The sequence below is a fragment of the Bos indicus genome, chromosome 12 (assembly GCF_029378745.1).
Source record: "Bos indicus isolate NIAB-ARS_2022 breed Sahiwal x Tharparkar chromosome 12, NIAB-ARS_B.indTharparkar_mat_pri_1.0, whole genome shotgun sequence".
NCBI classification, from domain to species: Eukaryota; Metazoa; Chordata; class Mammalia; order Artiodactyla; family Bovidae; genus Bos; species Bos indicus.
In genome coordinates, this window is record NC_091771.1 from 80,441,174 (window position 1) to 80,468,561 (window position 27,388).

Here is a 27,388-nt window from a genome sequence, read left to right on the forward strand (position 1 = left end):
GCTGGGACACTCAAGGCTGGCAATGTGACATGTCGGCACGAGGTGGCTGTTGGAAGTGAGAACACAGCCAGGACCTTCTGGCTGTGCTCATTAGGGCTTCACAGAATTCCCAATTATCTCTTGACCTGGTCCAGAGCAATGGCCCCTTTTCACTGCCCTGCAAAAAGAGCCAGTGGATCGGAAAGGACACCTGATTTGAAGTTCTCCACTGGGGCTTCCCTGGTGGCTCAGACGGTAAGGAATCTGCCTGCAGTGTGGAAGAATCAGGTTTGATCCCTGGGTCGGAAAGATTCCATGGAGAAGGAAATGGCAACCCACTCCAGTATTCTTGCCTGGAGAATCCCAGGGACAGAGGAGCCTGACACTGGGCTGCAGTCCATGGGGTTGCAAAGAGTCCGACACAGCTGATGGACAGACACTTTCACTTTCATGAGTTTGGCTCTTCAGTTGAGTTGGTAGAACACAGAGATGCAGTGTTCACTGGGATGAGAGTGTGGAGGAGCAAAGGTAGGCTCTGGAGCAGGATGGTTTGGAGCCCTGCACGGGGCTCAGGAAGAGATAACCTGTGAGAAGAGCCCGATGAAGTCCTGGGGATGTTTCAGGGAGTCTGTGGGTCCCACCTGAGGCATCAGGAGAGCCCAGTCTCCTTCCTGACCCTTGACTCTTGGCCCAGACAGGAGCAGAAGGAGGTCTTTCTCCCCTCCGTGCCTGGCGGGGGTTGGGGGATGGGGTGGCAGGCTGCTGCGGAGCGTGCCCGGAACCAGAGGAGAGAGCTGAGTTCTCTGTGGTACCACCCCTGGGGTTGCCAGCCTACTGCTGCTTAGCTCTGTTGTTGTGCTTTCTGTGTTCCCCAGGGTAGGGGCCCTCCTTGCTGTTCCCAGAATGAAATGCAGACGCTGATAAAGAAGATGCTGCCTGGAATCTGATACACCTCAAGACAGCTGTCCTGATGCTCCTGGGACCCATGAAGACCCAGGAGGTCCAGCCTGTGCCTGCGGCGAGTGACTTGTTTCTCAAGTCCTTTGAAGTAGCCTTGTGAATCAGGATGAGCGCCTTGACAACAAGCAAACACGCTAATTCAGGCGATGGTGGCGAGACGCCCTCATACAGCTTTTGGAGACTGTGCTCATGAAAGATGAATGACAACTCTTCCTGGTATTTCTGGCAGCTGTTTTTTTACCAAACTGTGTCCCAAGAATTCTGTGGAATATACTTTGCTTCCTGTGCAGATAACCAAAAATATCATTAAAAAAATCATTTCCACCTCATTAGTGGGACCTTCATTTTATTGGCAAAGTTTTTCAGAAAGCTTTTAAAATGTGTTTAAACCATTTAAATCTGTCAGTCTAGTCCTGAATCTGTCATTCTCTAATGACATCTCCAATTGAGTTATTTTGATAGTTATATACGGTATTGCTTAGACGGTTAATAGCCACATGTAAAGCCATAACACAAATAAATAATCAATGCTTCTTTAAAAAAAAAAACCCTCAAACGTTCAAATGGGACTTGAATATTTACTCAGCATAGTACAGGAAGATTTTAAATTTTGAATGAGTAACACACAGTATTGGGGAAAAGAACAGACTATTCAATTTAAACCAGATATACTGGTCAAATGCAGAAAGCAAGCAGACGTGGAAGCATAATTTAAGTGTGGCTTTGGAACTGTTTTGCTATTTCAATTTGGCTCCTAGGTTTTGGGATAAGATGGTGCGCGGCATATGAAAAATGAGAAAAATGTTTCATTTTGATAAAATGCATGTAACAAAACTTACCTTTTTAATCAAGTGTACAGTTTAGTAGTGTTATGAGCATTCACATTGTTGCGCAACCAATCTCACATTATTATGCAAAACTGAAACTATATCCACTGAATGGCAAGTCCCCTTCCCCCAGCCCCTGGCAACCATCGTTCTACTGTTACTATGAATTTTACTACTCTTGATACCTCTTATAAATGGAATCAGTATTTGTCTTTACGTGGCAGGCTTATTTCACTTAGTATAATGTCCTCAAGGTTCATCCGTGCAGAATTTCCTTACTTTTTAAGTAAGCTCTCTCTTGTCTTCTTATAAGGACACCAGTCATACTGGATTAAGGGCTCACCCTACTCTGGAATGACCTCACCATAACTTAACTCCTTGCATCTGTAAAGACCCTGTTGCCAAAAGGTCACATCCGCAGGGACCAGGAGCTAGAATTCCAACACATCTTTTTTTTGTGAGGTTCTCACCTTCACCTGAATTTCAACTAGGGCTGCCTTACTTTGCCAGCTTAATACTTGGGGATCCTTCGAAGGACTTGGAGGAAGGGTGCCATTGGTGGCAGCGTACTGAAAAGCCCCTGAGTGTGGTGTGTGCCACTTCCTACAGAGAGACAAACATATCTTTCAGCTGGCCTAGAAACGGATTTATTCTTAAGGCTTTAGAGTCCAGTTTCTCTTCTGCATACCCAATCCTATTCGGCATGAGCTGGGCACAGACGGCCAGTCCCCACTGATGGCTGTTGTGGTTGACCCACCACTGAGGTTAGAGTGAATAGCCTCAGTCTGGCCATTCTCTCCATCCTCCTTCCGAGTCCCCTGAATCACCATATGTGCGATGCATGGGTGGTCTGGCCCCTGGGGGTCCCTGCGTCAAGCATTCTGTCCCTGACACTTTCTGATACCCCCAGAACCCACAGCGTCCCTTAATTAGAGGCAGTGGGTGGCATGATGGCAGGATTAGTGTCAGTGCCTGGTCTCCCTCAGGACCAGGGGATGCCGTGGTCCACGTTTTCCCATCTGCATAACCGGCCTGTTTATAAGTTGATGAAAAATCTCAAAGCAGGGTGGGGCATGTTATCTTCTGGCTTACTGTCCACACTGCTGGCTTCAGGAAGAGGCTGGCTCTGAGTTCCATGGGGGGTCATGTAGCTGTTTCCCTTCACTGCAAATGGAGGGTGCTATAGCTTTAAGTGTATTGCTATTCTGCCCTCACTGCAGAATGAACAACAATGATGTTCTGCTGAGCATCAGTTACAAACATTGTAGGAAAGGCTCAGCCGTTTTGGACGAAGAGGCTGTATCACTCAAGCGTAATGAGCCAACAGGAGAAACACGTTGTTTGCATGCGGCGCTATCACAGACCCGTGCCCTGGCCGCCTGAGTTCCTTTTCTGCTCTGTTGTGAATTTGGAAGGTACAGGGTGTTCGTTCAGCCTTACAAGCACTAATGTGAAAGGAACATTCTGGCTTAGGGATTCAGCTGAAATGAATACCAGGGACAGTGCTTTTGCCAACTAATTATCGACAGAATATTCAGAATTTGCAAAATGCCAGCTCCTTGGCGGCCCCACCTCCAAGCCCTGAGCCAAGCCCTGAGCCTACCCTCCCCGAAAGCCCACACACAAGAAAAGGGTTTAGAGATGATCATCAACTCGGAGCAAATTCTTTTACAAATCCAATATTTATTTTCTTATGTACAAAAAGGAAACTCCAAGTGAACATAAAAATGAAATAAAATCCTTTTGGTTGCACTGACTTTAATTGTCCATTATCTTGTCACAATTAATCATAGAAACGCTGTATGGACTGTCACCACCATGTCACATTTGTTATACAGAGGGAATGTGATATTTGGCGAGTTTAAGAATGTTACATAGAGAGAAACAGAAAGAGGTCACACAGAACCTGGGGACTGGGGTGGTGGTCAAAGGATTCTGAGATCATCACTCTACTGAAGTCATCTAAACAGCAAATCTCCCATCCCAAATAGTGTAGTCACAGGCCCCGGCGCACCTCCACTTGGCTGACACGACGTAAGAGAACCAAGGTTCCGTCCAGAGGACGTGGAGCGCTGATGTGTGACACAAATACAGCTCAGCTGTCAGACATCTAAACTGTGAGCTGAGAGCGAGCTTTCAGACAGTACCATTATTTCTACAGGAGAATCTGGTAGCAAGGGCATCATTAAAAAAAAATTTTTTTTTTCACTTGGCTCCATCGGGTCTTAGTTGCAATGCACAAGCATGTGGGATCTTAGATTCCCAGGGATCAAACCCACGTCCCCTGCATTGCAAGCCGGATTCTTAACCATCAGACCACCAAGGAAGTTTCAGCAAGGCCATCATTTTGAATTGAACACGGCAATGGTGTGTTGCGGCCAACTTATAATGTCTTTGCTGATTTATGGCCAAAGGGACCAACCTTGGGTAACAGATGAAGCCAAGGATAACATCACACATGTGAAGATTTTTAAATTAAGCGGAATCATGTAGTTTTACTTTTTTTTTTGGCTAAACTGTGATTAAAGGGCTTTTAAAGAAACTCAACATCCTCATGTAACCATGCTCCCCCTGAGTGATCTATGTACAGCTTTGTTTTAAATCAGTCAGCTCTTCAGGCCAATTCTTTGCTTGATACCTGTACACAGAGTTCTCTTGGGAGCAGGCCACAGTTCCACTGAGTGACCGGGGACAGACACTGACTTGTTCTGATCTCTAAATAGCTTGTGCAGATTTTAAAAAATAACATGAGAAAAAGAACAGACTTTTTAAAATTCAGAATCTGTAGTTTGTAAAACTACTATCATTTTAGCATGAGCTCGGTGCTGACCTTTGCAGATCAATCATAAATAATAAATTCTCCCAGGAAAGTATTTCTAGAAGAAGTGGGAAAAACACAAACTAAAAACTATACCTCCTGTACCATGAATATCAGCTATTTTGGGCTAAGCACTCTTTGAGGGGGTGGTGATAACGCATAGGAGTATACATGAATATATACCTCAGTTTACATAGACAGTGTGGAATTTTGAATGATCTACATCTGGCATTAGTATAGTGTCTAATATAATGGATACTGTCATCGTGCTGATTCTCCTGAATTTGTGGCAATAACTCATCACAAATACAGCTTTGATGGACCCAATTTTATGCTTTCCCATGGCAGGATCCAGAAATTAGTTCTAAAAAATCTTGTTACAAGTTAGCCTTAAATTATACATGAATTACGGATCGCTCACTGGACAATGAAAGCACACATCAGAAGTCAGTTTTGGCCAGTGGACTTTCATCCACGCTGGCTTCCACCTAAATGTCCAGAAGGTCATCTCCGCTTTCATCACTCTCCACGGTCAGCTGCCGGGTCCACCACTTCTTAACCTCAGAGCCACAGGAAGCGGTGTCCGTCATGGGGTTCATTTTGCACACGACAGATTTCATTGTGGTCCGCCCTCCAAACCGTAAGTTGACCGAAGACACCGAGTGGCTTATTGGTTTTGGTGCTGTGGAATCAATAAAAGCCCCGTGAGGACCATGGTGTGGTTCCCCATTCCCCTGCCCCCAACCCCGGCCCCATCGCGAGCTATTCCTGAAACACCCTGATGGTCCCATCAGTCATGCCTTCCACGAGCAAGTCCCATCCACAGATGTCATGTATGAAACCTTTCCAAGCACTGGATTCTGCATATTCATAATGGGGGCTTCCCAGGCGGTGCTAGCGGTAGAGAACCCGTCTGCCATGCAGGAGACATAAGAGATGCGGGTTCCATCCTTGGGTGGGGAAGATCCCCTGGAGGAGGGCATGGCAACCCACTCCAGTATTCTTGCCTGGTGAATCCCAAGGACAGAGGAGCCTGGCAGGCTACAGTCCATGGCATCGCAAAGAGTCGGATGTGATTTAACAACTAAACAACAACAACAGGAGGAAAGACTCCCCTCTCTGCTGTTAAGAGGCATTGGACAAGTGTAAGAAGCCCCCACGTCCCTGTGGGCTCAATTATCCACAGAGAAAGCACTGAACTGGGAAGATCACTGCTCTCCCTCTCACTCTGCGTGCCCCGAATGGGATCATCCTGGTTTTCCATGCCGCTCTAGAAGAAAACTCCCTCACTGAATCAGTAAAACGTGGAAAATAATAGGGTTGTGAGGATCAAATGAAGGAGCAGATGGGAGGCAGTTAGGATAGCGATTGGCGTACAGTAAGTACTGAAACATATTCTACTGCACTAAATAAGTTTTGTTGCTCCTTCTTTGAGAACCCTATGTTTTTCTGAGTGACATGGACCCACCTACGCCCTCTTAGAGTAAACGAATGTTACCGAAGTTAGGGGATGTCTGGAATGTGCACTGGAAGCCTGTGGTGATAATCTCTTGATCTTTCTATGTTGTGGTTATAATAGCTTTGTTAATAGGGGCTGCTGAGACTTCCTTGGTGGTCCAGTGGTTAAGAATCTGCCTTCCAATGCAGGAGATGAGGGTTTGATCCCTGACCTGGGAGATAAGATCCCACAGGCCACAGGGCAACTAAGCCCATGTGCCACAACTAGAGAAGCTTACGCACTGCAAGGAAGACCCAGCTCAGCTTAATAAATAAATAAATAAAATGATTAAAAAAAAAATAGGAGCTGCCTTCTCTATTAGCTGAAAACAAGGGCTAACATTGTTCTACTTAGAGAAGCCATTTTGAGGAAAATGTTTCTGATGAGGGAAGTACATTTTTCATCATTTCACTGTCTATATATTCTTTTTTGTTGTTTTTGGCCGCACTGCATGACTTTCTGGGATCTTACTTTCAAACTAGGGATCGAACCCAGGCCCCCTACAATGAAACTTGAAATCCTAGCCACTGGAACACCAGGGAAGTCGCTATAAATAACTTTAGATGCGGACCTGAATTTTGAAATTCAAGACCCCAAACACACCATCAGCACTGATACCCTTCAGACCCTGATGCTGGGAAAGACTGAGGGCATGAGGAAAAGGGGACGACACAGGATGAGATGGTTGGATGGCATCACTGACTCAATGGACATGAGTTTGAACAAACTCCAGGAGACGGTGAAGGATAGGGAAGCCTGGCATGCTGCAGTCCATTGGGGTCGCAAAGAGTCAGACACGACTGAGTGACTGAACGATAACCTTTCGGATGAGCCAACTGCTGCAGAAAGGACTTACTATACGTACCAGAGGGCAGGCGCCACTGCCCGAACTTCCTCTGGGGCTTCCCGGCCTCGGCCGCGTCCTGGCGACCCCCTCCCCGGTCCGAGAGGGTGGGGCTCAGGAGTTGCTGCTGGCTGCTCGACTGTAGGGATGGGGGTTGGGGGAGAGTCAGGCGGTTATCGCTCACCACGTGGTCTCCTCCACCCTCCTCTGTGCGCTGGCTTGGCCCCTCATTTCAGTTTAAGAAACGAAGAAAGCCCCACAGGAAAGTCAAGTGGGAAAAAACAGTATGGACCCATCGTGTCCACCAGGAGGACTGGAAGGGTGAACAACGGGCAAAAGAGTCAAGGAAAATTTGACAAAGTCACCACTGCACGTGGTGAGGGTGAAAAGCTGACTTTACAGGTGGCCCCTTTTCTTGGGCATCCTTCCTGGATTCCTCCACATTCACAGCCCCATGCCCCTCACTCCTGGGGGCACTGCCATGCACCAGGACAGCAGGGAAGGGCTTCCAGGAAGAATTGGGAGCAGCAGGGATGGCCTGCTTTGGGGGCAGCCCATGCTTGCCAACCTGGGGGTCAGCGCCTAGAGTTTCCAGATGAATCCTCAGCAGACGAAGCTCTGGGATGAGCCCCAGAGGAGAACGAGACTTCCATCAACTAAGACTGAGGTCAAGGAGAAGTGCTCGGATCTCCTCCACGCATCTCACCCAGTCTCTGCTTTACCAGCATCTTTTCCTTCCCTATCAGTACTGGGGTCCTCACCTCTCCTCCGCGTTCCCTCTTGAGTTTTTTAACCCCAAACCAGAGTGCTTGGCCAGCATCACCTCCCTGCTTTGCCAGCCCCACACTGCTGGCCACTCTCGAGGCAGACAGGTGGCAGGGCCACTGTAGATGCCCCGCGTTGTCCCCTGTGTTGACCGTCCTAGGCCAAGTCTCAGTGACCCATGATGCCTACTGGCTGGGGGTCGGGGGGAGCCAATGACATGTGAATCCACCCAAAACAGGGCTGTGGCGCAAGAGGCCCCTCGGCAGATCCTGCTCAGCCACGGAGCCCCAGGCTTCAGTGTCTGTCGCCGGCCCTGACTGTGTCACTACACATCAGGACGCTGGACCAGCTCCACTTGTTTCACATTGAAAGCCTCACAAGGCCCGGGCCTCCTGCCAGCTGCTTCTCACTCACACGCTCTCCAGGAGGCTGGTGACGCTGAGCTGTTTTATGGATGTGCAGATGGAGGCTGGAAATGAAGCTAGGCTGAGCCCCAGTACACAGAAGGTCCTTAAGCTAAGCCTCCCCGATTTCCATATGCTCTTCTGATGCCCAACAAAAGGAGGACTAATCCTCGATGAGTCTGTTTAAGGAGGCTGAAGGCCAACTGCAAACCTTTTGCTCACTTGACTGCAAGTTTCTAGGACTTGGTGAGGAGGAGAAAACATTGAGGGCAGAACTAGGCAAACCATATTCTCCTAAGTCACGGGCCATGGCTGGACTCAAACCCTTACAGACATGATGTTAACTCTTTAGACAAATATCAACAGGATTATTAAATTTAGAGCGTTCCTGTTGTTTTTTATTTTTTGGTATCCATACAAATCAGAATCTTTTGAAATAAGTGCCACAGATTCAGGGGTGACAAGACATAAACATAAACTGGATCAACATGTTTCAGTTGCTGTTGCCGTTTTTTATCAACTTAACTTCCTGTTAGAAATAGCATCACTTGTGTGAGACGACTACGTGAACGGCACCAGCTCCTGTTTCGTGAACTCCGTGGGTGACAGACACCCCCTGCCCATACCTCGGGTTGCACACTGTTGTCCTGACTGTTGGTCTTCAGGTCTTCGCTGGGCTGCGTGGTCTCGATGCTGGGCGGGTTGAGGATCCGCTTCAGCTCCTGCTGTTGGCTCTGCTTCAGGCTGATGATGATGCTACAGGACTGCTGCTGTTTCTATGGAGACAGGATCCTTCTTTCAGGAATGGGAAAGTCAGCCCAATATCCCCTGCCCCCACCATTCAAGTCTTCCTCTCTCCTCTCTCCAAAGGACCTGCCTGCAGGGTGACCACTTGAAAGAAAAATAGAAAGAAAGAAGGAAAGAAAGAAAGGGAAGTCGCTCAGTCATGTCCAACTCTTTGTGACCCCATGGGCTGTAGCCTACCTACCAGGCTCCTCTGTCCATGGCATTTTCCAGGCAAGAGTACTGCAGTGGGTTGCCATTTCCTTCTCCAGGGGATCTTCTGGACCCCCAGATCGAACCCGGGTCTCCCACATTGCAGGCAGACGCTTTACCATCTGAGCCACCAGGGAAGCCTGGTGACCACTTAAGAGCTTCCAAATAAGGGGTTTTCCCTGATGGGTATCAGACAGCTTTAGAGGAGGGCTTGGAGTGTTCATTTGCATAACAATCCTTATGTTCACTGATACTACCATGTAAGTTTTATTTTAAACAGAATTGTTTTTCCTTCTCTTTAAACAAGTTTTAATTGAAATATAGTCAATTTATAATATCATCTAAGTTTCAGGTGTACAGCCCAGGCATATCCCTGGTGGCTCAGATGGTAAAGAATCTGCCTGCAATGCGGGAGAGGTGGGTTTGATTCCTGGGTCAGGAAGATCCCCTAGAGGAGAAAATGGCAACCCACTCCAGTATTCTTGCCTGGGAAATCCCAAGGACAGAGGAGCCTGGATGGCTACAGTCCATGGGGTCACAAAGAGTAGGACACACTAAAGCGACTTAGCACGTAGCAGCATACACACACACATACACACTCTCTTTTTCAGGTATTTGCCCCTTATACGTTATTACACAATATTGAATACAGTTCCCTATCAGATAAGATCAGATCAGATCAGTCGCCCAGCCGTGTCCGACTTTTTGCGACCCCATGAATCGCAGCACGCCAGGCCTCCCTGTCCATCACCAACTCCCGGAGTTCACTGAGACTCATGTCCATCGAGTCAGTGATGCCATCCAGCCATCTCATCCTCTGTCGTCCCCTTCTCCTCCTGCCCCCAATCCCTCCCAGCATCAGAGTCTTTTCCAATGAGTCAACCCTTCGCATGAGGTGGCCGAAGTACTGGAGTTTCAGCCTTAGCATCATTCCTTCCAAAGAAATCCCAGGGCTGATCTCCTTCAGAATGGACTGGTTGGATCTCCTTGCAGTCCAAGGGGCTCTCAAGAGTCTTCTCCAACACCACAGTTCAAAAGAATCAATTCTTCGGTGCTCAGCCTTCTTCACAGTCCAACTCTCACATCCATACATGACCACAGGAAAAACCATAGCCTTGACTAGACGAACCTTTGTTGGCAAAGTAATGTCTCTGCTTTTGAATATGCTATCTAGGTTGGTCATAACTTTCCTTCCAAGGAGTAAGCGTCTTTTAATTTCATGGCTGCAATCACCATCTGCAGTGATTTTGGAGCCCAGAAAAATAAAGTCTGACACTGTTTCCACTGTTTCCCCATCTATTTGCCATGAAGTGATGGGACCGGATGCCATGATCTTCGTTTTCTGAATGTTGAGCTTTAAGCCAACTTTTTCACTCTCCACTTTCACTTTCATCAAGAGGCTTTTGAGTTCCTCTTCACTTTCTGCCATAAGGGTGGTGTCATCTGCATGTCTGAGGTTATTGTTATTTCTCCCAGCAATCTTGATTCCAGCTTGTGTTTCTTCCAGTCCAGCGTTTCTCATGATGTACTCTGCATATAAGTTAAATAAACAGGGTGACAATATACAGCCTTGACGAACTCCTTTTCCTATTTGGAACCAGTCTGTTGTTCCATGTCCAGTTCTAACTGTTGCTTCCTGACCTGCATACAAATTTCTCAAGAGGCAGATCAGGTGGTCTGGTATTCCCATCTCTCTCAGAATTTTCCACAGTTTATTGTGATCCACACAGTCAAAGGCTTTGGCATAGTCAATAAAGCAGAAATAGGTGCTTTTTTGGAACTCTCTTGCTTTTTCCATGATCCAGTGGATGTTGGCAATTTGATCTCTGGTTCCTCTGCCTTTTCTAAAACCAGCTTGAACATCAGGAAGTTCACGGTTCACATATTGCTGAAGCCTGGCTTGGAGAATTTTGAAAATTACTTTACTAGCATGTGAGATGAGTGCAATTGTGCGGTAGTTTGAGCATTCTTTGGCATTGCCTTTCTTTGGGATTGGAATGAAAACTGACCTTTTCCAGTCCTGTGGCCACTGCTGAGTTTTCCAAATTTGCTGGCATATTGAGTGCAGCACTTTCACAGCGTCATCTTTCAGGATTTGGAATAGTTCAACTGGAATTCCATCACCTCCACTAGCTTTGTTCATAGTGATGCTTTCTAAGGCCCACTTGACTTCACATTCCAGGATGTCTGGCTCTAGGTCAGTGATCACACCATCGTGATTATCTGGGTTGTGAAGATCTTTTTTGTACAGTTCTGTGTACTCTTGCCATCTCTTCTTAATATCTTCTGCTTCTGTTAGGTCCATACCATTTCTGTCCTTTATCAAGCCCATCTTTGTATAAGAGGATTTATAGATCATTAACATGAGTTTCTATTTTTTTCCCCTTCTTTTCTTATTCTATGCTCACTAAGCCAACATAGCTCGCTCCTTTCCTCTAAGTTGTAAGAAGCAGGACACCTGGGCGGTTGAGAGAAACCCTTGCTGTGTTCTAGTTGCTCTGGTTGCAGCGGGCCAACCTGTCCTGGCACACATTGAGGCCAGGACGGTCTGGGAGACAGTCAGCAATGCCTGTGCCCTAACAGGGTCTGCGGGGGGCAGACGTGATCCCTGACTTAGCAGGGTTGATGGGGTGTGGGGTGGGGAACACTGAGCGGACTTAGAAGTGTGGGGGGGGGGCGTCTGTCACAGCTGCCTTGCTATACGAGGCTGGACTGGTCCATTTCTCTGGGGACCTTTTCTCCTCCAATAGATACACTTTGCAGTTGATGTTCTTAGAAATAAGATAGAAATTTGTTCTGTATAAATGTTTACTGGTTCATTTGATTTTTTCCACCCCCTGTGTGTGAAAGTGAAAGTGAAGTCACTCAGTCATGTCTGACTCTTTGCGACCCCATGGACTGGTAGCCTGCCAGGCTCCTCCATCCATGGGATTTTCCAGGCAAAAGTACTGGAGTGGGTTGCCATTTCCAAGCATAGGTCAAAAGACCAAATAGAAGAGCTGACTGCAAACACACTCAACACAGTATACATTCATTAATTTATGAATTAGAGAATCTTAAAGCTTATAGTTCAGGAAGCAGATCATAACTTTTGGGGAGAGGTGGTCTTTAACTAAAGATCAAACAACACTGTCAACAATACATTGGGCTTTTTAGGGGCAATTTAAAAGTAGCTTTGTCAATTCAATTGCCGTTCAGACACGTAGAGATTGTCGGCATTGTGAACACCTGCGTTTCGTAAAAGGCGATCGTAAATATTTTAATATCCATAAACTGCTTTTTAAATATTCATCCTGTGTTATAAAGATGTGATTCAATGGAAACTTCTTACGGACTCTGCTCAAGAGGGGATGGCTGACTCTGGGCCAGAACTAGGGTTTCAATCACTGTGAATGGATCCGGGTGACCTGGTTGAAGGTCCATAAGGTGATCACAGAAGGATCTAATCCAGGTACTGTGGGAGCCCTTTCCTTTGGACACTCTGCCTCCCTCCTCCCTTCCTCCTCCCCATCCTCTTTCCAAAGTTCTTTCCTTTGAATCCTCCCCCTCCTCCCCTGGCCCCTCCTCCCCTGGCCCCTCCTCCCCTTCTTCCTTCTCCTACCCCAACTCCTCCTCCCCTTCTTTCTCCTCCTCTTCCTCCCCCTCCCCTCTCCCCTCCTCCTCCCTTCCCCCCTCCCCTCCCCCTCCTCTTTCCAAAGTTCTTTCCTTTGAATCCTCCCTCTCCTCTCCTCCCCCTCCTCCTCCCCTCCCCCTCTTTCTCTCCCAACCCCTCCTCCCCTCTGTGCCCCCTCCTCCCCTTCTTTCGCCTCCTCTTCCTCCCCCCTCCTGGCTGCCTCCTCCTCCAAGAGGAGGAGGTGAAGGCCCACAGGTCTGGCTCACTCACGGCTCGGATGCGCTTCAGGCACTTCTTCAGCCACATGCGGATGGTCTGCTTGGCCACCTCCTCCTCAATGGTGTACTCCAACTGCTCCCTGGCCAGCAGCTCTTCCAGCTGCAAACTCTTGCGGATGTCCACAGACCGGTAGGAGAGCATGCTGGGCGGGGGGGCATAGTGGTGAGCTCTGATGACCCTGGGGGCCAGGCTTGTGGCCATCACAGAAGCCAGAGAGGACGCAACTCCATCCAGCCCATTTAAGTTTCGGACGACACCCCTGACCATCTGATTGTGTCACCTCCCTGTCTCCACCGTCATCTATCAGCCAGGGAGAGTCATGGACCTCCCTTTCCATAGGATGAAGTGCGCTGCTATCTGCAAGGTGCTTACCACACCATCAGCATTCGTTAAACGAAAGATCCAGGCTAGGCTATGACCTTCATTATCAGCTGCTTAAGAGTCTGGAACTTCCCCTGTAGAAGGAAGACTGTTTTTGCTATACTTTCTTCACATTCAGGTCAATTTGGTGATGGTCCTTGTGCTTAAAGTAGATGCTTGCTGGTTATCCATTTTAAATAAAGCATTATGTACTTGTCCATTCCAAACTCCCTAATGGTATGCAGCAGCCTGGATGGGAGGGGAGTCTGGGGGAGAAGGGATACACACGGATATGCTCGAGTCCCTTTGCTGTTCACCTGAAACTATCACACCATTGTTAACTGGCTACACTTCAATATAAAACAAAAAGTTTAATAGAAAAAAAGTCATGTTTATATACAGAAAAATTTGGTGAGGGTCAATATGCTTGGCTGTGGGTCACATATCCCGTTCCCCTGGCCCTCACCGTTTCCCTCTCAGTTGATCTCATGTGCTGCCCTAGATCTTCCTCATTTGTTATATTTTAAAACATCTATTTTTATTTACTTATTTGACCGTGCCTGGTCTTAGGTGCAGCTCTTGGGATCTTCCATCTTGGTCATGGCATGTGGGATCTTTAGTTTCGGCGTGAAGTGAAGTGAAAGTCACTCAGTTGTGTCTGACTCTTTTCGACCCCATGGACTACTGGAGTGGGTAGCCTTTCCCTTCTCCAGGGGATCTTCTCAGCCCAGGGATCGAACCCAGGTCTCCCACATTGCAGGCAGATTCTTCACCAGCTGAGCCACCAGGGAAGGCCAAGAATACTGGAGTGGGTAGCCTGTCCCTTCTCTAGCGGATCTTCCCAACCCAGGAATCGAACCAGGGTCTCCTGCACTGCAAGCGGATTCTTTACCAACTGAGCTACGAGGGAATCCCAGCATGGAAACTCTTAACTGCAGCATTGAGGGGCTAGTTCCCCAACCAGGAACCAAACCCGCACACCCCCAACCCCCGCAAGGAGTCTTGCCACTGGGCCACTAGGGAAGTCCCTTCCTCATTCATTTCAGATGGGCTCAAAGCCAGGGTGCAGTGTTCACTCCCATTCGGCCCTTAGCGCCATAGGCCCAAACAATGGCTGATGACAGAGACTCAGCCGACGTGCTGTGTGGAGGCAGCTGGGCAACGAGGCGGTGCCCAGGCTGAGGGGCTCGCAGCCAAAGTGGGATACAGTGCCCTCTGGCAGTTGGTGCTGTCCTGCGTAGTCACAGCCCCCAGCTGTGAGCTCACATCCATCTACACAGCCCAGATCACAGCCTGCAGGTGCCTGAGGGGCCCTCCCCATTCGGCCTTGGTATCAGTTCCATGACCTACTCTGGATCGCTAAGCCTCTTCCCACCACTGGGGAAGAACACGCTCTCCCCTGCCTTGTCAAGAATCTCATCGCTGTGGACCACTTGCGATCACATCCAGGGTGAGAAGGATAAGGAGGAGCAAAGGATGCCTCCATCAGCTTCATCCGGGCCCATCTGATCAGACACACAACGTCATCCGAAGAGGCTGGATGCTGATTAGTGGGGACAGTGATGTGCCTATCCACCTCACTTTCAGCCTGAAACTGTCACTATGAGGAAGATGAGGTGACATTCTGAGAGAGGGGGCACTCTTTGCTCTCGTCTGTGTTTTCTGCCTCATCTTGTCCTGCCTTTTCGCTTGCTCCCAGAAGTGAAGAGAGGGAGGTAGAATCAATAACTTGAGACAACTTCTCCCAGATCCTTCCTCTGTTCTGGTCATTTTTCAGATTCCAGTTACAACGTATTTCTGGACGCATGGATGCTCCTGAAATTTGTGACTCAATACCCAGCACTTAATTGGCTGGGTATTTGCAACACGATGAACATAGCTACTGGTGGTAGAGGGTTTTCTTGACTTTTTCTGGGGCATGGATCCTTTGGCAGTGCAGCTGACGCGAGGTATTTCTTAGCATCAGGTTTTGAATGCATTACGAAATCTACATTACACAGGAAACGGATTATATAGAAATTGAGTCCTTAGATTTCTTTGAAAAGGTGGTGATACAGTAAAATAAGAACTTCTCTACTATTATATTGAATAGTAACATCTAGCTGAGGTGAAATGACTACTAATGTCTCAGAACTGGGAAGCATAACAGGTATTTTAAGATATTAGACATGCAGTAATGTCTGAGATTTTTACTGGTGACAAAGATACAGCTACTGTATTGTTAACACTACTGTGGTTTGTCGCCTGCCTTCATCATTGAAGGAGATGCTGCACTGCAGCCAATGACTAGTGAAAATAAAGATGGAACTGTTTCTCTTTCCAAGACCACGGACCTCTGAAGTTTATCCACTGACTCCCATTTAAGAAGCTGTTGAGCTGAATTGTTTTCCCTCAACAAAAGGTATGCTGGAGTCCTCACTCTGGGCCCTCAGAGTGTGATCTTATTTGGGAACAGGTCACTGCAGATTGGGCTTCCCCGGTGGCTCAGACAGTAAAGAATCTGCCTGCAACGCAGGAGACCCAGGGTTGATCCCTGGGTCGGGAAGATCCCCTGGAGGACAGCATGGCAACCCACTCTAGCACTCTTTCCTAGAGAATCCCAAGGACAGAGGAGCTGGTGAACTGAAGTTCATGGGGTCCTAAAGAGTCAGACACGACTGAAGCACCTGAGCATGCACTCGCAGGCTCTGCAGATGTAATCAGTCAGGAGGAGGTCGTGCTGGAGTAGGGTGGGTCTTTAACACGATATGATCTGGTGTCCTTACAAAAGGGGACACCTGGACAGACACACAGACACACACACGGAGCACGTCCTGTGAAGATGAAGGCAGAGATCAGGGTGATGCTTCCACAAGCCAAGAAGCACCAACGATGACCAGCAAACCACCAGCAGCCCCGGGCAAGACCTGGATCCCATCCTCCTCCAGCCTCAGAGAGAACCCCGTCTGCTGACTCCTGGAATTCACTTCCAGCCTCTAGACAATCCACTTGACTGCTTAGACTGCTCAGAGAGTGGGAGTTTGTTAAAGCAATCCTAGCAAGAAGGCAATGGCACCCCACTCCAGTACTCTTGCCTGGAGAATCCCATGGATAGAGGAGCCTGGTGGGCTGCAGTCCATGGGGTCGCTGAGGGTCGGGCACGACTGAGTGACTTCACTTTCACTTTTCACTTTCATGCATTGGAGAAGGAAATGGCAACCCACTCCAGTGATCTTGCCTGGAGAGTCCCAGGGACGGGGGAGCCTGGTGGGCTGCTCTCTATGGGGTCACACAGAGTCGGACACGACTGAAGTGACGCAGCACCAGCAGCAAATAATGCAGAAGCCGCTCAGAGAGAAGAAAGGGCTGAGCCTCCGTCTGCCCTTTTGTCCTATCTGGGGTCCTCAGGAAATGTCTGGAAATGGGGTGTGTCAACCAAGCAGGGGCATCTGTGTCTGGGTGGGCCAGGCCAACTCTGGTCAGACCCGCGGGTGAGAAGACTGATCGGACTGTAGCCCCAGCTTGGCCCCAGGAACTGAGCAGGTTCCCAGCCCTCTGGATGTCTTCCTTCCTGCAGCCGCCCCTGCAGCTGAGACTCAGAGCTGGGAACCGACCCCCCAAGCCCCCTGCCCCCACCCCGTACCTGAGCACGTCGTGGAAGGTGACGTCACCGCCGTTGTGCAGCCGCTCCATCTCGTAGCACATGTGCTTGAACAGAAGCTTGTCCTTGTCCAGGTCCACCTCCAGCCTGCCTCGCAGCAGCCGCAGCAGGAACTTCACTCGGAAGGTTGGGATCACCCCCTGGTGACAGAGCATGTTGATGGTTGTCAAGTCTCGTCGGACTCTTTGTGACCCCGTGGACTGTAGCCTGCCTGGCTCCTCTGTCCATGGGATTCTCTAGGCAAGAAGACTGGAGTAGGTTGCCATTTCCTCCTGCAGGGGATCTTCCCGACCTCCAGGGGATCGAACCCTCGTCTCCTGCATCGGCAGGCGGGTTCTTTACCACTGAGCCACTGAGGAAGCCGGGTAACAGAGCACTGTCATTTTTGCTTGGCGTTCTGTTTTCACAGCGAAAGAGCCCACAGCTAGTCCTCAGAAGCTGCCATAAACCAGCAGAGCAAGGAAGCTGCTGGGCTCTGGAGGCAGGGTGGGTCTGCACACTCGGAGGAGACCGGGATGAAGGGCTGGCTCCTGGGAGCTTCTGCGGGGACTTCTCTGGTTCTGGGGGTGGAAGGGGGGCAGGTAGGGACATCCCTGCCACAGCGGGACAGCCCAGGAGCCAGGAGGGGCAGAGGTCACCCTCCGTCTCCCCTAGCACGGCTCCCACTTTACGGTCTCTCCCTGGTGCCTGTCGCATGGACTCAGCCTGTGCCCATATTTGTCTAACATGTGAGCCAAGAGGAGAGTGATGCACTGAGTAGAGAACACGGGGCCCATGTGGGCATGATCGTCCTCTTCACTTAGTCCAGATGCTGGGCATGGCTAATTATGGATTCTGAGTTGCTCTTCTGCCGAAAGACCACTCCTTTCCGGGTCCTCTCCAGCAAGAGGGCAATCCCATCCAGGAAGACCAGCTCCCAGCAGATCCAGACTCCGAACCCCTAACACGGGTCACTCCCTTCGGGGCAACAAAACCTGCAGTGCCAGCCTGGCTCTGACTTTGAATGGAGGAACTGGGAGAGAGGTAGGGAGGCTGGCAACCCGAGAATTCCTGCCAGTTACTGACGTCCACATGTGTGAGCGGTGTGCCGACATGCGTGTGTGTCCACGGAGGGCAGGTCCCTGCATGCGGCAGTGATGGAGAGCTCAGCAGATCAGGTGAGATGGAGAGGGGGCCAGACACCTGCTCAGCCAGGTCACTGTCTTAGAAGGAACCCCCCAGACCAGTGCCTGGGGCGGTGGGGGCACCAGGGGGAGAGAGAGCACAGGTCCTGGGGAAAGCCATGCGCTGCTCTGCAGACCCCAGCTCTGGTCCAGGAAACCCCCTCTGCTCTGCTTCTGGCTCCTTGGCCTCTGTGTCTGCAGTCGATTCTTCCAGAAACCCTTTCCAGATCTTCCCCCAGGTCTGCCCGTGGCTGAACTTCTCTCGTTCCTCAGATGTTAAGTCAAATAACACCTGCTCAGCCAGGCCTTCACGACCACCCTACTAAAACATCTGCCGCCAACTCCAGCCACTCTACCATGTCACATCTTCTTCAAAGTGTTTATAGTTTCTTGAAATAAAAATAATCTTTACAATCATTACTGTCTCACTTTTTATAGTTTGTCTCCCTGTAGGCTCTGTGAGCACAGGAACATTGCCATCTTGTTCACAGGCACATCCCTGGTGCCTAAAACTGTGCCTGAGGGTTTGCGAGGATGAAGAAGGAAGAGGAGGAAGGGGAGGAAGGAGGGGGATGGGTAGGAGGTGAGGAGGAAGAAGGGAGGAGAAGAGGGAGAGGGGGCAAGAGCAGCTGCTGCTCTGACTAACTCTAGGAAATCTTGGATAAGATTTATGATGAAAACATCCAAATGGTAAAGTCCAAAATGGCAACTTTCAGAAACCACTTAAATAACTCCTTTGCACTTCTAATCAGAATTGCTGTTTGAATCTGCCTTACAGATCACTATGGTGATGTAAACCTCACCCCATCCTGCCCTGAGCCCAGGTTGGCCTCTTTAGAGCTCCCTTAGTTTCTTCTCCTTGCTGACCTTCCGAATGTTGGAAGGAGAGGACACTTACGGTTGGAAAGAACAGGACGGGGAGCTCTTTTGTCCCTCTCCCCTCCTAGCGTATCCTTCTAAATTGTCAATGACAGCTTTCTGCAATTCAGCAATGGCCATTCAATCCAAATTCAATACATGTCAACTGTCAACCACAAAACCACTGAAAAGTTTGCAATAAGGCAGTAAGTGTCTTTGGGGTAGGGCATGAGACAATAATCGATTCTCTCACCTCTCTTTTATCATCCACCATGTTCCATATGATTTGAAAGTGGCGAAGATCATTGTAACTTAAAAGCTGGTCTTCCTCAGTGGAATAAAACAAGGAGAAATTCTCCACAATTATGGCTAAAGAAAAAAAAGAAAAGAAAAGAAAAATGAGGATGTTAGGCAATTATGCTAATCTGTCATTTTTCCCAAAAAGTAAAACATCGATTATAAATAATGAATTTTATCACCTACATTATAAGCCAAATTTTTAAAGGGCTTTTAGTACGGTTTCCAAGTTGGCATGTTTTACACTTGGATCAGGCTATTCATCCAGCTCCTGCCTTTCCAAAACACGAGGGTCATGAGCATAAACACGCATTCTGTGTCTATAGCTGCTCACGCCAGCTGGCTTCAACTCTTCGTTGAGAGTTCCAGGGCACTTTTTAAAAGTCAGATTGAGTTCTGGTGGCCCCACAGCTGGGTGGACAACGTATATCTTTTGAAAACATAATTGTGATGTTTCAAGGTGGCAAAGGTAGCCTTTTCTGATATTTGTTCAACTGAACCCATGAGAAGAGCTTTTGAAATTAATGGACATAATAAATAGGACAACTCTTGAAATTGCAATCAACTGTCATTTATGTGCCTTCCAAAGGTCTTTTCAGTTTCTGGACCATGAGGCAACAATTTATAATTAATGCCATAAAACACCCACCCCAAGCAACCCGCGATAATTACTTGGAAATTGTACATAATTATCTAACAACCTGAGTTTAAAGAGATTGAGAAAATATTCAACGAGCATCACTTACCTACAAGCAGATTTAGCATGATGTAGGCAATGATGACATAAAATGAACAGAAATACATAAGTGCCCCGGCATAATTTCCACAGTCTGTTGCCCAGTATGTAAATTCATCGGGAGTACAAAAGGGGGGCTGGACCTGTGGGGCCACGGCAGGGAAGAGGGGGGGGCCAGGGTGAGAACAGAGGAGAATATAAATTCCCCTTATCTAACTGTAATTGTGAACATATTCCTAACAATATAAAATATAATTAACTTCAAAGTGATCTCTCAGAGCCCCATACACTGGGTACACCATCTGCGGTCAAAATCAAAAAGGATATTTCATTTATGCCATGCTTTTGGTCTTGCAGAATCCCAAGTTCATTGCCGTTTGAGAAGCACGACAAAAATGAAGTCGCTTCTCCCAAGAGACACGTTCTGCCACCTCCAGTAGCTCCAAAGAGCCAGCAGTCGTGATGCAAAACGCAGAAAGTCAGATGGAAAGGCGTTTAAAAATTCTCCGAGTTCAGTAATGGCTTGAGATTTAGGAAGATTCGAGCTACACAGCAAATTCACATTCAGATTATGTACGAAAAAGCCAGAATCCTAACACTTGGAGCATCACTGAGACGTCATTAAATGGCACAAGATTTCGGGTTATCAAAAGCCTTCTTTTTTTTTTTTTGATGTGGACCCTTTTTAAAGTCTTTATTGACTCTGTTACAATATTGCTTCTGTTTTATGTTTCGGGTTTTTTTTTTGGCCTCAGGGCCTGTGGGATCTTAGCTCCCTGACCAGGGATCAAATCCGAACCTCCTGCACCAGAAGGCGAAGTCCCCACTGGGCCACCAGGGGAATCCCTAAGCTTGCCCAGTCTCCACTGGCCCAGTAAAACTCACACCCTCTGAGAAACTTCCAGGTTTCTTTCGGTCAGAGAGACCTAGGTCTTTCTTCTACGTTTCCACGGCCTTCTGCTTGTTTATTTTTTTATCTAGAATTTAATCAATTCTGCCTTGTATTATTTTTGCTTTGGTAAATTCTCACTCACACATAAAGTTCCCGAGCTCCTCCTCTGTGCCTGGTTTATCCCCAGGCCCCTCCCCTCCTCCCTGCTGCTGACAGTCTAGAGTCCTGCGGTCCACCTGCTAGCCGCCAACTCCACATCAGTGACAGTCAAAGTGTTAGTCGCTCAGTCGAGCTGGACTCTTTTGTGACCCCATGGACTGTAGCCCTCAGGGCTCCTGGGTCCAAGGGATTCTCCAGGCAAGAATACTAGACGGGGTTGCCATTTTCTCCTTCAGGCTATCTCCCCGACCCCGGGATCGAACTTGGGTCTCCCGCATTGAGAGGCAGATTCTTTACCATCTGAGCCACCAGGGAAGCCCACTCCATGGGGCTATCTAATTTCAAAGTTATGTTCATTAACAGTCAATACAATTAAAATACGATTGAAAATTCACTTCCTCGGTTGCACCAATCGCACCTCGGGGGCTCAATAACCACACAGGAGTGGTGGCCACTGAACCGCCATGTTTGCAGAAATTCTTTTTTCAGTTGGTCTGGAGGGTGAGAGGGAGATGAAATGAACCAATCAAGCTGATAACTCACTACAGTTGTGCAACACAGAGCCAAGAAGAAATACAGAACACCTGGAGAACACAGAATGCAGTCTTAGTGTTGGGCAGGGCTCCTGAAGGAACTGGCTTTGAACTGAGACCTGAGGATGGTGAAGACTTAGCCCCTAGAAGCGAGGATACCTGGGGAAGAGTATGGCTCGGAACCCCTGATATAAGCTGCTCGAGAATGCCTTGGACTCGCTGAAGCCCTAGCACCTAGTACAGGGGCCAACACAAAAACAGGGGTCTAGTGAGTATCTGTTGAAGAAATTAAATCAAAGAATCGGAACTCTCCTCTTTGAACTTGACTGCCAGAATGTCAAAGACGGAGGGACAGAACAATGCTCAAACGACACAAATTTGTTGAACGGAACTACAATAGCTTGAGTTGGGTTCACTGGATATCTTTCTTGTATGTGTATATACTGTAATTTAAGAGGATGCAGCTTTATGGATTAAAGAGCCAGGATATGTGTTTTGTATACAGTCTTGACACTACAAGAATGATGGTGCCATTACATGACCAAGGAGTTTCATCTGCTTCTAAGTCTAGGCTTTCTTAGTAATGAAGAGACATTTACCATACAGTCGTGCATGATCTTATTCCAATCTTCTCCTGTGACAATTCGGAACAGTACAGTAATAGCTTTGCCAGCTGAAGAAAAGTTTGCATGCCTAATTTGAGGAAAAGCAAACAAACAATGTGAGTGATATGGTTTGTCAGGAAGTAGGAAGGGTTGTCACCATCAAAACAGGTGGATTTTGGAACAAATTTGGTTGCTAAGCTACCATTTCCAAAGGTTACAGCCTCTTATTTGTTTGTTATTTATACTTGCCTCCAAGTAGAGCTATCTCAATAGCTCAACCCTAGCACAGCGCCAACAATTTATTGCCATTCATCTTGAATGACTGGGAAAGCAAGCGTTGACAATTAAAACTGATTCCTTCTTTTACAAGGATTATGCTATAAAAGATGTAACCACCATGTATCAAATAAGTAGTCTCTGCAACATGATACATTTAATTTTTTTTCTGTTAGGACTTCAGAAAAAATACTCTGATACAGTTCCACGAAATTTAAGACAATCTTTGAAAAATGCTTTTCATGTATAATTATCATTTGTGGGTTCTAAATTACAATGCTTGTCTTAAAAAAAGGAAAAATCCCAGAGCCATCTCAAAATTGTTTAATTAAAAAAAATAATATATCACTTCTGGCAGTATGTAATAGAAAAATTTTTGGAATTTACCAGGCATTAGACGTGGTTATTTCTGCATGGGGATGGAATTATGAGTTCTTTTTGTTTTCTTTTATTTCTGAATTTTCTAAAGTTTCTAAAGTAAGCATGCATACTGTTTTCAATGAGAAAAACATTATTTAAAATTTGGTCATTTTACTTTAATTTTCAAATAATTGCTTCCCTATCTTTGTTTAAAACATGTACATATTTACTCATGATTTCATTACTAAAAAAGTTTACTATTTGAATACAAAGATAAATATACACCAACCTGTTAATGTTTTCTCCATATTTCACAGTACCAAATAAGACAACCCCAGCGAAAGCATAACACAGCAGCAATAGGAACATGCCCACTATGATAAAGAAGCTTTTATACATGCTGACAACCACCGTCAGGAGAAGCATCTTCAGTGTTACCTGAATGCAGAGGAAGGATTTGAAGATGGGGTGGGGAAAGAGAGAAAAAGAGAGAGATACAGCGAATATTCAATTCACAAGCCATCTTGGGAAGGACATACCATTTAAGCAGTCTGACACAAAAGTGATTTACAAGGATATCATTTGAAAGTTGCTTGCTCAGTGGTAAAGAAACCGGGAAGATCCCCTGGAGAAGGAAACCCACTCCAGTATTCTTGCCTGGGAAATCCCATGGAGAGAGGGGCCTGGTGGGCCACAGTCCATGGGGTTGCAAAGAGTCAGACACAACTCAGCAACTGAACAACAACATTTGGAAGTTGCTTGCTATTTGGTATTAAATTTGAATATTATTAAAATCATTTGACATAGAGAAATTCTACTTGTATCTCAAACTTCAGCCTCTTTTGCCAAATTAATGAAAGTTCCACCCCAATATTTTTAGCCTCCCATTTTTCTCTTCTCTTGCTCACTGATTCTCTGTGATGCCTTCTGTATATTTTTGGCTGAAAGCAAGTAGACTCAGGATTCTTATACAAATAGACATTCACAAAAACAAAACCTGAACAATGGAAAATACCAAATAACCATCAAATACAAAATATATTGATTATGTGGAAATATGGACTATATATGAGATAAAGTGAGTAACAAAAAAAGGAAACCATGCCTTAAACATGAAAAATACACGTGTAATGTGTTGAGCATTAACAAGGATATCAAGAAATGTGGAATCACAGGATCATGAATGTTTGTTGAAGATTCTCCTTCTTTGCATTGAAAATGACTTGTGTGTGTGTGTGCTAAGTCACTTCAGTCATGTCTGACTCTTTGTGACGCTATGGGCTGTAGCCCACTAGGCTCCTCTGTCCGTGGGATTCTTCAGGCAAGAATACTGGAATGGGTTGCCATACCCTCCTCCCGGGGATCTTCCCGACCCAGGGATTGAACCCGCATCTCTCATGTCTCCTGCATGGGCAGGTGTGTTCTTCACCACCAGCCCCATCTGGAAAGAACCCCCCCCCCCCCCCCCGCCCAGACGACTTACCTCTATGAAAAATAAAAACAATAAAAATAAGCATTGAGAAAGACCATTAGTTTTTGCTTTCATGCTTGATATGTTATCTTTAAATGATGACTGAGTTCACTTAGCAAATGAGAAGAATCAATAAAACAACACAAATGTCAGGAAACATATCACAAGATAACTAAGCACTGATTCATTTCATTATTTGCTCATTTTGACTTATGGTGTCTGGGAATTTGTTAGCTGCAGCCCTAGAGACCCAGAAGGGCAGCCACAGCCAGCTAGTCATTCTCCTTCCTTTGGTGTACATGTGACCTTTGACAGCATCTTCACAAGGTACTCACATGCTTCCCGCAGATGGAGAAAAACCGGAAGACAATCACACACGCTCCCATCATGTAGGTGTACGCGTTCTGCAATTTAAATGGAGAGCCCCTTGTAATTTGCACGAAAGATCTTGTTACAGTCCCATCTTTCATTTTAAGCCTTCTGTGAAGTCTACTGAATAATGAGCTTAATAAAATGTGAAAATTCCTCTTAAGAAATTTATCTTAAAAAGGTGCTGAAAAGGTCACCGCCAAAACTCATGAATAAGTATTAGCTATAAAATCAAACCTTAAATGGAACTTTCATCTCTGTGTCGCTCAGCTGAACTCTGTATTTTAAAACTTACTTTACATATTGATAAAATAGTGACCAGATCCTTGGAGGGGCGGGAAGTCCCTAGGATAACAATGCAACAGGAAGAAGTCGAGGGAGACAGCAGATAAAGGGATCCTGGCTTCTTCTTCCAACCAGATGGGGTGCTGATGCAGAAAGAGACTGTGCGGTCAGCTCCAGCTTCCTTCTCTGTGAAGGTCTCCTCTGGAGCCCAGCCGGCCGCATCCATGTTAGTCTACGCTGATTTCAGAGAAGTCCCCTCCCTCTCAGAAACACACCCAGCTCTTCCTTCAAGCATGTGATTAGCAGCAAGAGATGAGTCTGTGTGGTCCATGATGAAGAGAGCTTCATCTGAGAACAAAGCCCACCAGCTACAACCTCAATGACAATGGTGGCATTAAGCTGGTGTCAAAGCTTGATTATTCCCCAGGGAACTTTGCTTAGTCAAATGACGCCCATCACAGGTGGGTCCCCGGCAAGGGAAGCTCCTTGGTGAGGGGCAAGGAAATGAAATTAAAGCTCCAATACTTTGGCCACTTGATGCAACAGTCAACTCATTAGAAAAGACCCTGATGCTGGGAAAGACTGAAGGCAGAAGGAGAAGAGGGCGACAGAGGATGAGACGGTTGGATGGATCGCTGACGTGATGGACGTGAACTTCAAGAAACTCTGAGAGATGGTGAGGGACAGGGAAGCCTGGCGAGCTGCAGTCCATGGGGTCACAGAGTCGGACATGACTTGGCAACTGAACAACATCAACAACAAGGAAATGAATGAGTCTGCACAGGAGCATCTTGGGATGGGAACAAGGACTGCACCTTCCTTCACAACAGTCTGCTGCAGAACAGAATGGAGAAGGAACGTTCTTCAAGGACCACAGGTTCTCAGAGAAGGGCAGGAGCAGTCAGGCAGAAGGGTGAGCTGGTCTTGCAGGTATGAGATATTCTCTTTGGGGACATCCAGAATTAGGACGCTTACTCACCGTCCTGCTTGGACTGAGTAGCTTCTGGCTACAATTTGTCTGGAGAAAGAGACAAGCATGGACTTTGCTGCTCCTTCTTGCTGTATGAGCCCAAAGCCTAGTGTAGATACCTTCTTTCTTTGCATTCTGGAAGGGATGACACCCCACGCTCCCAGGATGAGGACCCAATCCTTTACCTGAACTACAAGGTCTGAGAGGTCTGACACATTTTTTTTTTCATTTTATTTTTTTCAAACTAGCTTTATTTATTAGAGTATAATTGTTTTACAATGTTGCATTAGTTTCTGATGTAAATAACCTTAATCAGCTATATGTATACATATATCCCCGCCCTCGTGGGTACCCCTCCCTCTCCCCCATGCCACAGAGCACCACGCTGAGATCCCTGTGCTCCTCTCCCTCATGCCATCCCTCTAGGGCACCACAGAGCACCACGCTGAGCTCCCTGTGCTCCTCTCCCCCATGCCATCCCTCTAGGGCATCACAGAGCGCCACGCTGAGCTCCCTGTGCTCCTCTCCCCCATGCCATCCCTCTAGGGCACCACAGAGCGCCACGCTGAGATCCCTGTGCTCCTCTCCCCTATGCCATCCCTCTAGGGCATCACAGAGTGCCACGCTGAGATCCCTGTGCTCCTCTCCCCCATGCCATCCCTCTAGGGCACCACAGAGCACCACGCTGAGCTCCCTGTGTTCCTCTCCCCCATGCCATCCCTCTAGGGCATCACAGAGTGCCACGCTGAACTCCCTGTGCTCCTCTCCCCCATGCCATCCCTCTAGGGCACCGCAGAGCACCACGCTGAGCTCCCTGTGCTGTGCAGTAGCTTCCCAGCAGCTGTGTCACACGTGGTAGTGGATTTATGTCAGTGCTTCTCTATCAGTTCATCCCCCTCTCCCTTTCCCACCTTGTGTCCATAAATCCGTTCTCTGCGTCTCTACTCCTGCCCTGAAAGGAGGTTCATCAGTACCATCTGTCTAAATTTCGTATATGTCAGTCCAGTCCAGTCGCTCAGTCATGTCCAACTCTTTGTGACCCCATGGACTGCAGCAGGCAGGCCTCCCTGTCCATCACCAACTCCAAGAGTTCACTCAAACTCATGCCCATTGAGTCAGTGATGCCATCCAACCATATCATCTTCTGTCATCCCCTTCTCCTCCTGCCCTCAATCTTTCCCAGCATCAGGGTCTTTTCAAATGAGTCAGTTCTTTGCATCAGGTGGCCAAAGTATTGGAGTTTCAGCTTTAGCATCAGTCCTTCAAGTGAACACCCAGGACAGATCTCCTTTAGGATGGACTGGTTGGATCTCCTTGCAGTCCAAGGGACTCTCAAGAGTCTTCTTCAACACCACAGTTCAAAAGCATCAATTCTTCGGCCCTCAGCTTTCTTTATAGTTCAACTCTTACATCCATACATGACCACTGGAA

At 47.4% G+C, this 27,388-nt stretch overlaps 1 protein-coding gene across 3 annotated transcripts in view; it reads right to left on the reverse strand.

The window, feature by feature from the left end:
• Positions 1–3,429: 3,429 nt before the first annotated feature.
• The window catches only part of NALCN (sodium leak channel, non-selective), a 314,747-nt gene continuing 290,788 nt past the window's right edge, over positions 3,430–27,388 (reverse strand). For all 3 annotated transcript variants that reach the window (XM_070800447.1, XM_070800448.1, XM_070800446.1), the window contains 10 exons: positions 24,669–24,737; positions 23,152–23,300; positions 22,221–22,314; positions 20,048–20,180; positions 19,258–19,373; positions 16,966–17,123; positions 12,975–13,125; positions 8,722–8,871; positions 6,948–7,065; positions 3,430–5,266 (listed from right to left, as the gene is read on the reverse strand). In XM_070800447.1, the coding sequence (XP_070656548.1) occupies positions 5,073–5,266; positions 6,948–7,065; positions 8,722–8,871; positions 12,975–13,125; positions 16,966–17,123; positions 19,258–19,373; positions 20,048–20,180; positions 22,221–22,314; positions 23,152–23,300; positions 24,669–24,737 (1,332 nt within the window). In that variant the 3' untranslated portion in view covers positions 3,430–5,072. The remainder of the gene's footprint in view (positions 5,267–6,947; positions 7,066–8,721; positions 8,872–12,974; positions 13,126–16,965; positions 17,124–19,257; positions 19,374–20,047; positions 20,181–22,220; positions 22,315–23,151; positions 23,301–24,668; positions 24,738–27,388) is intronic.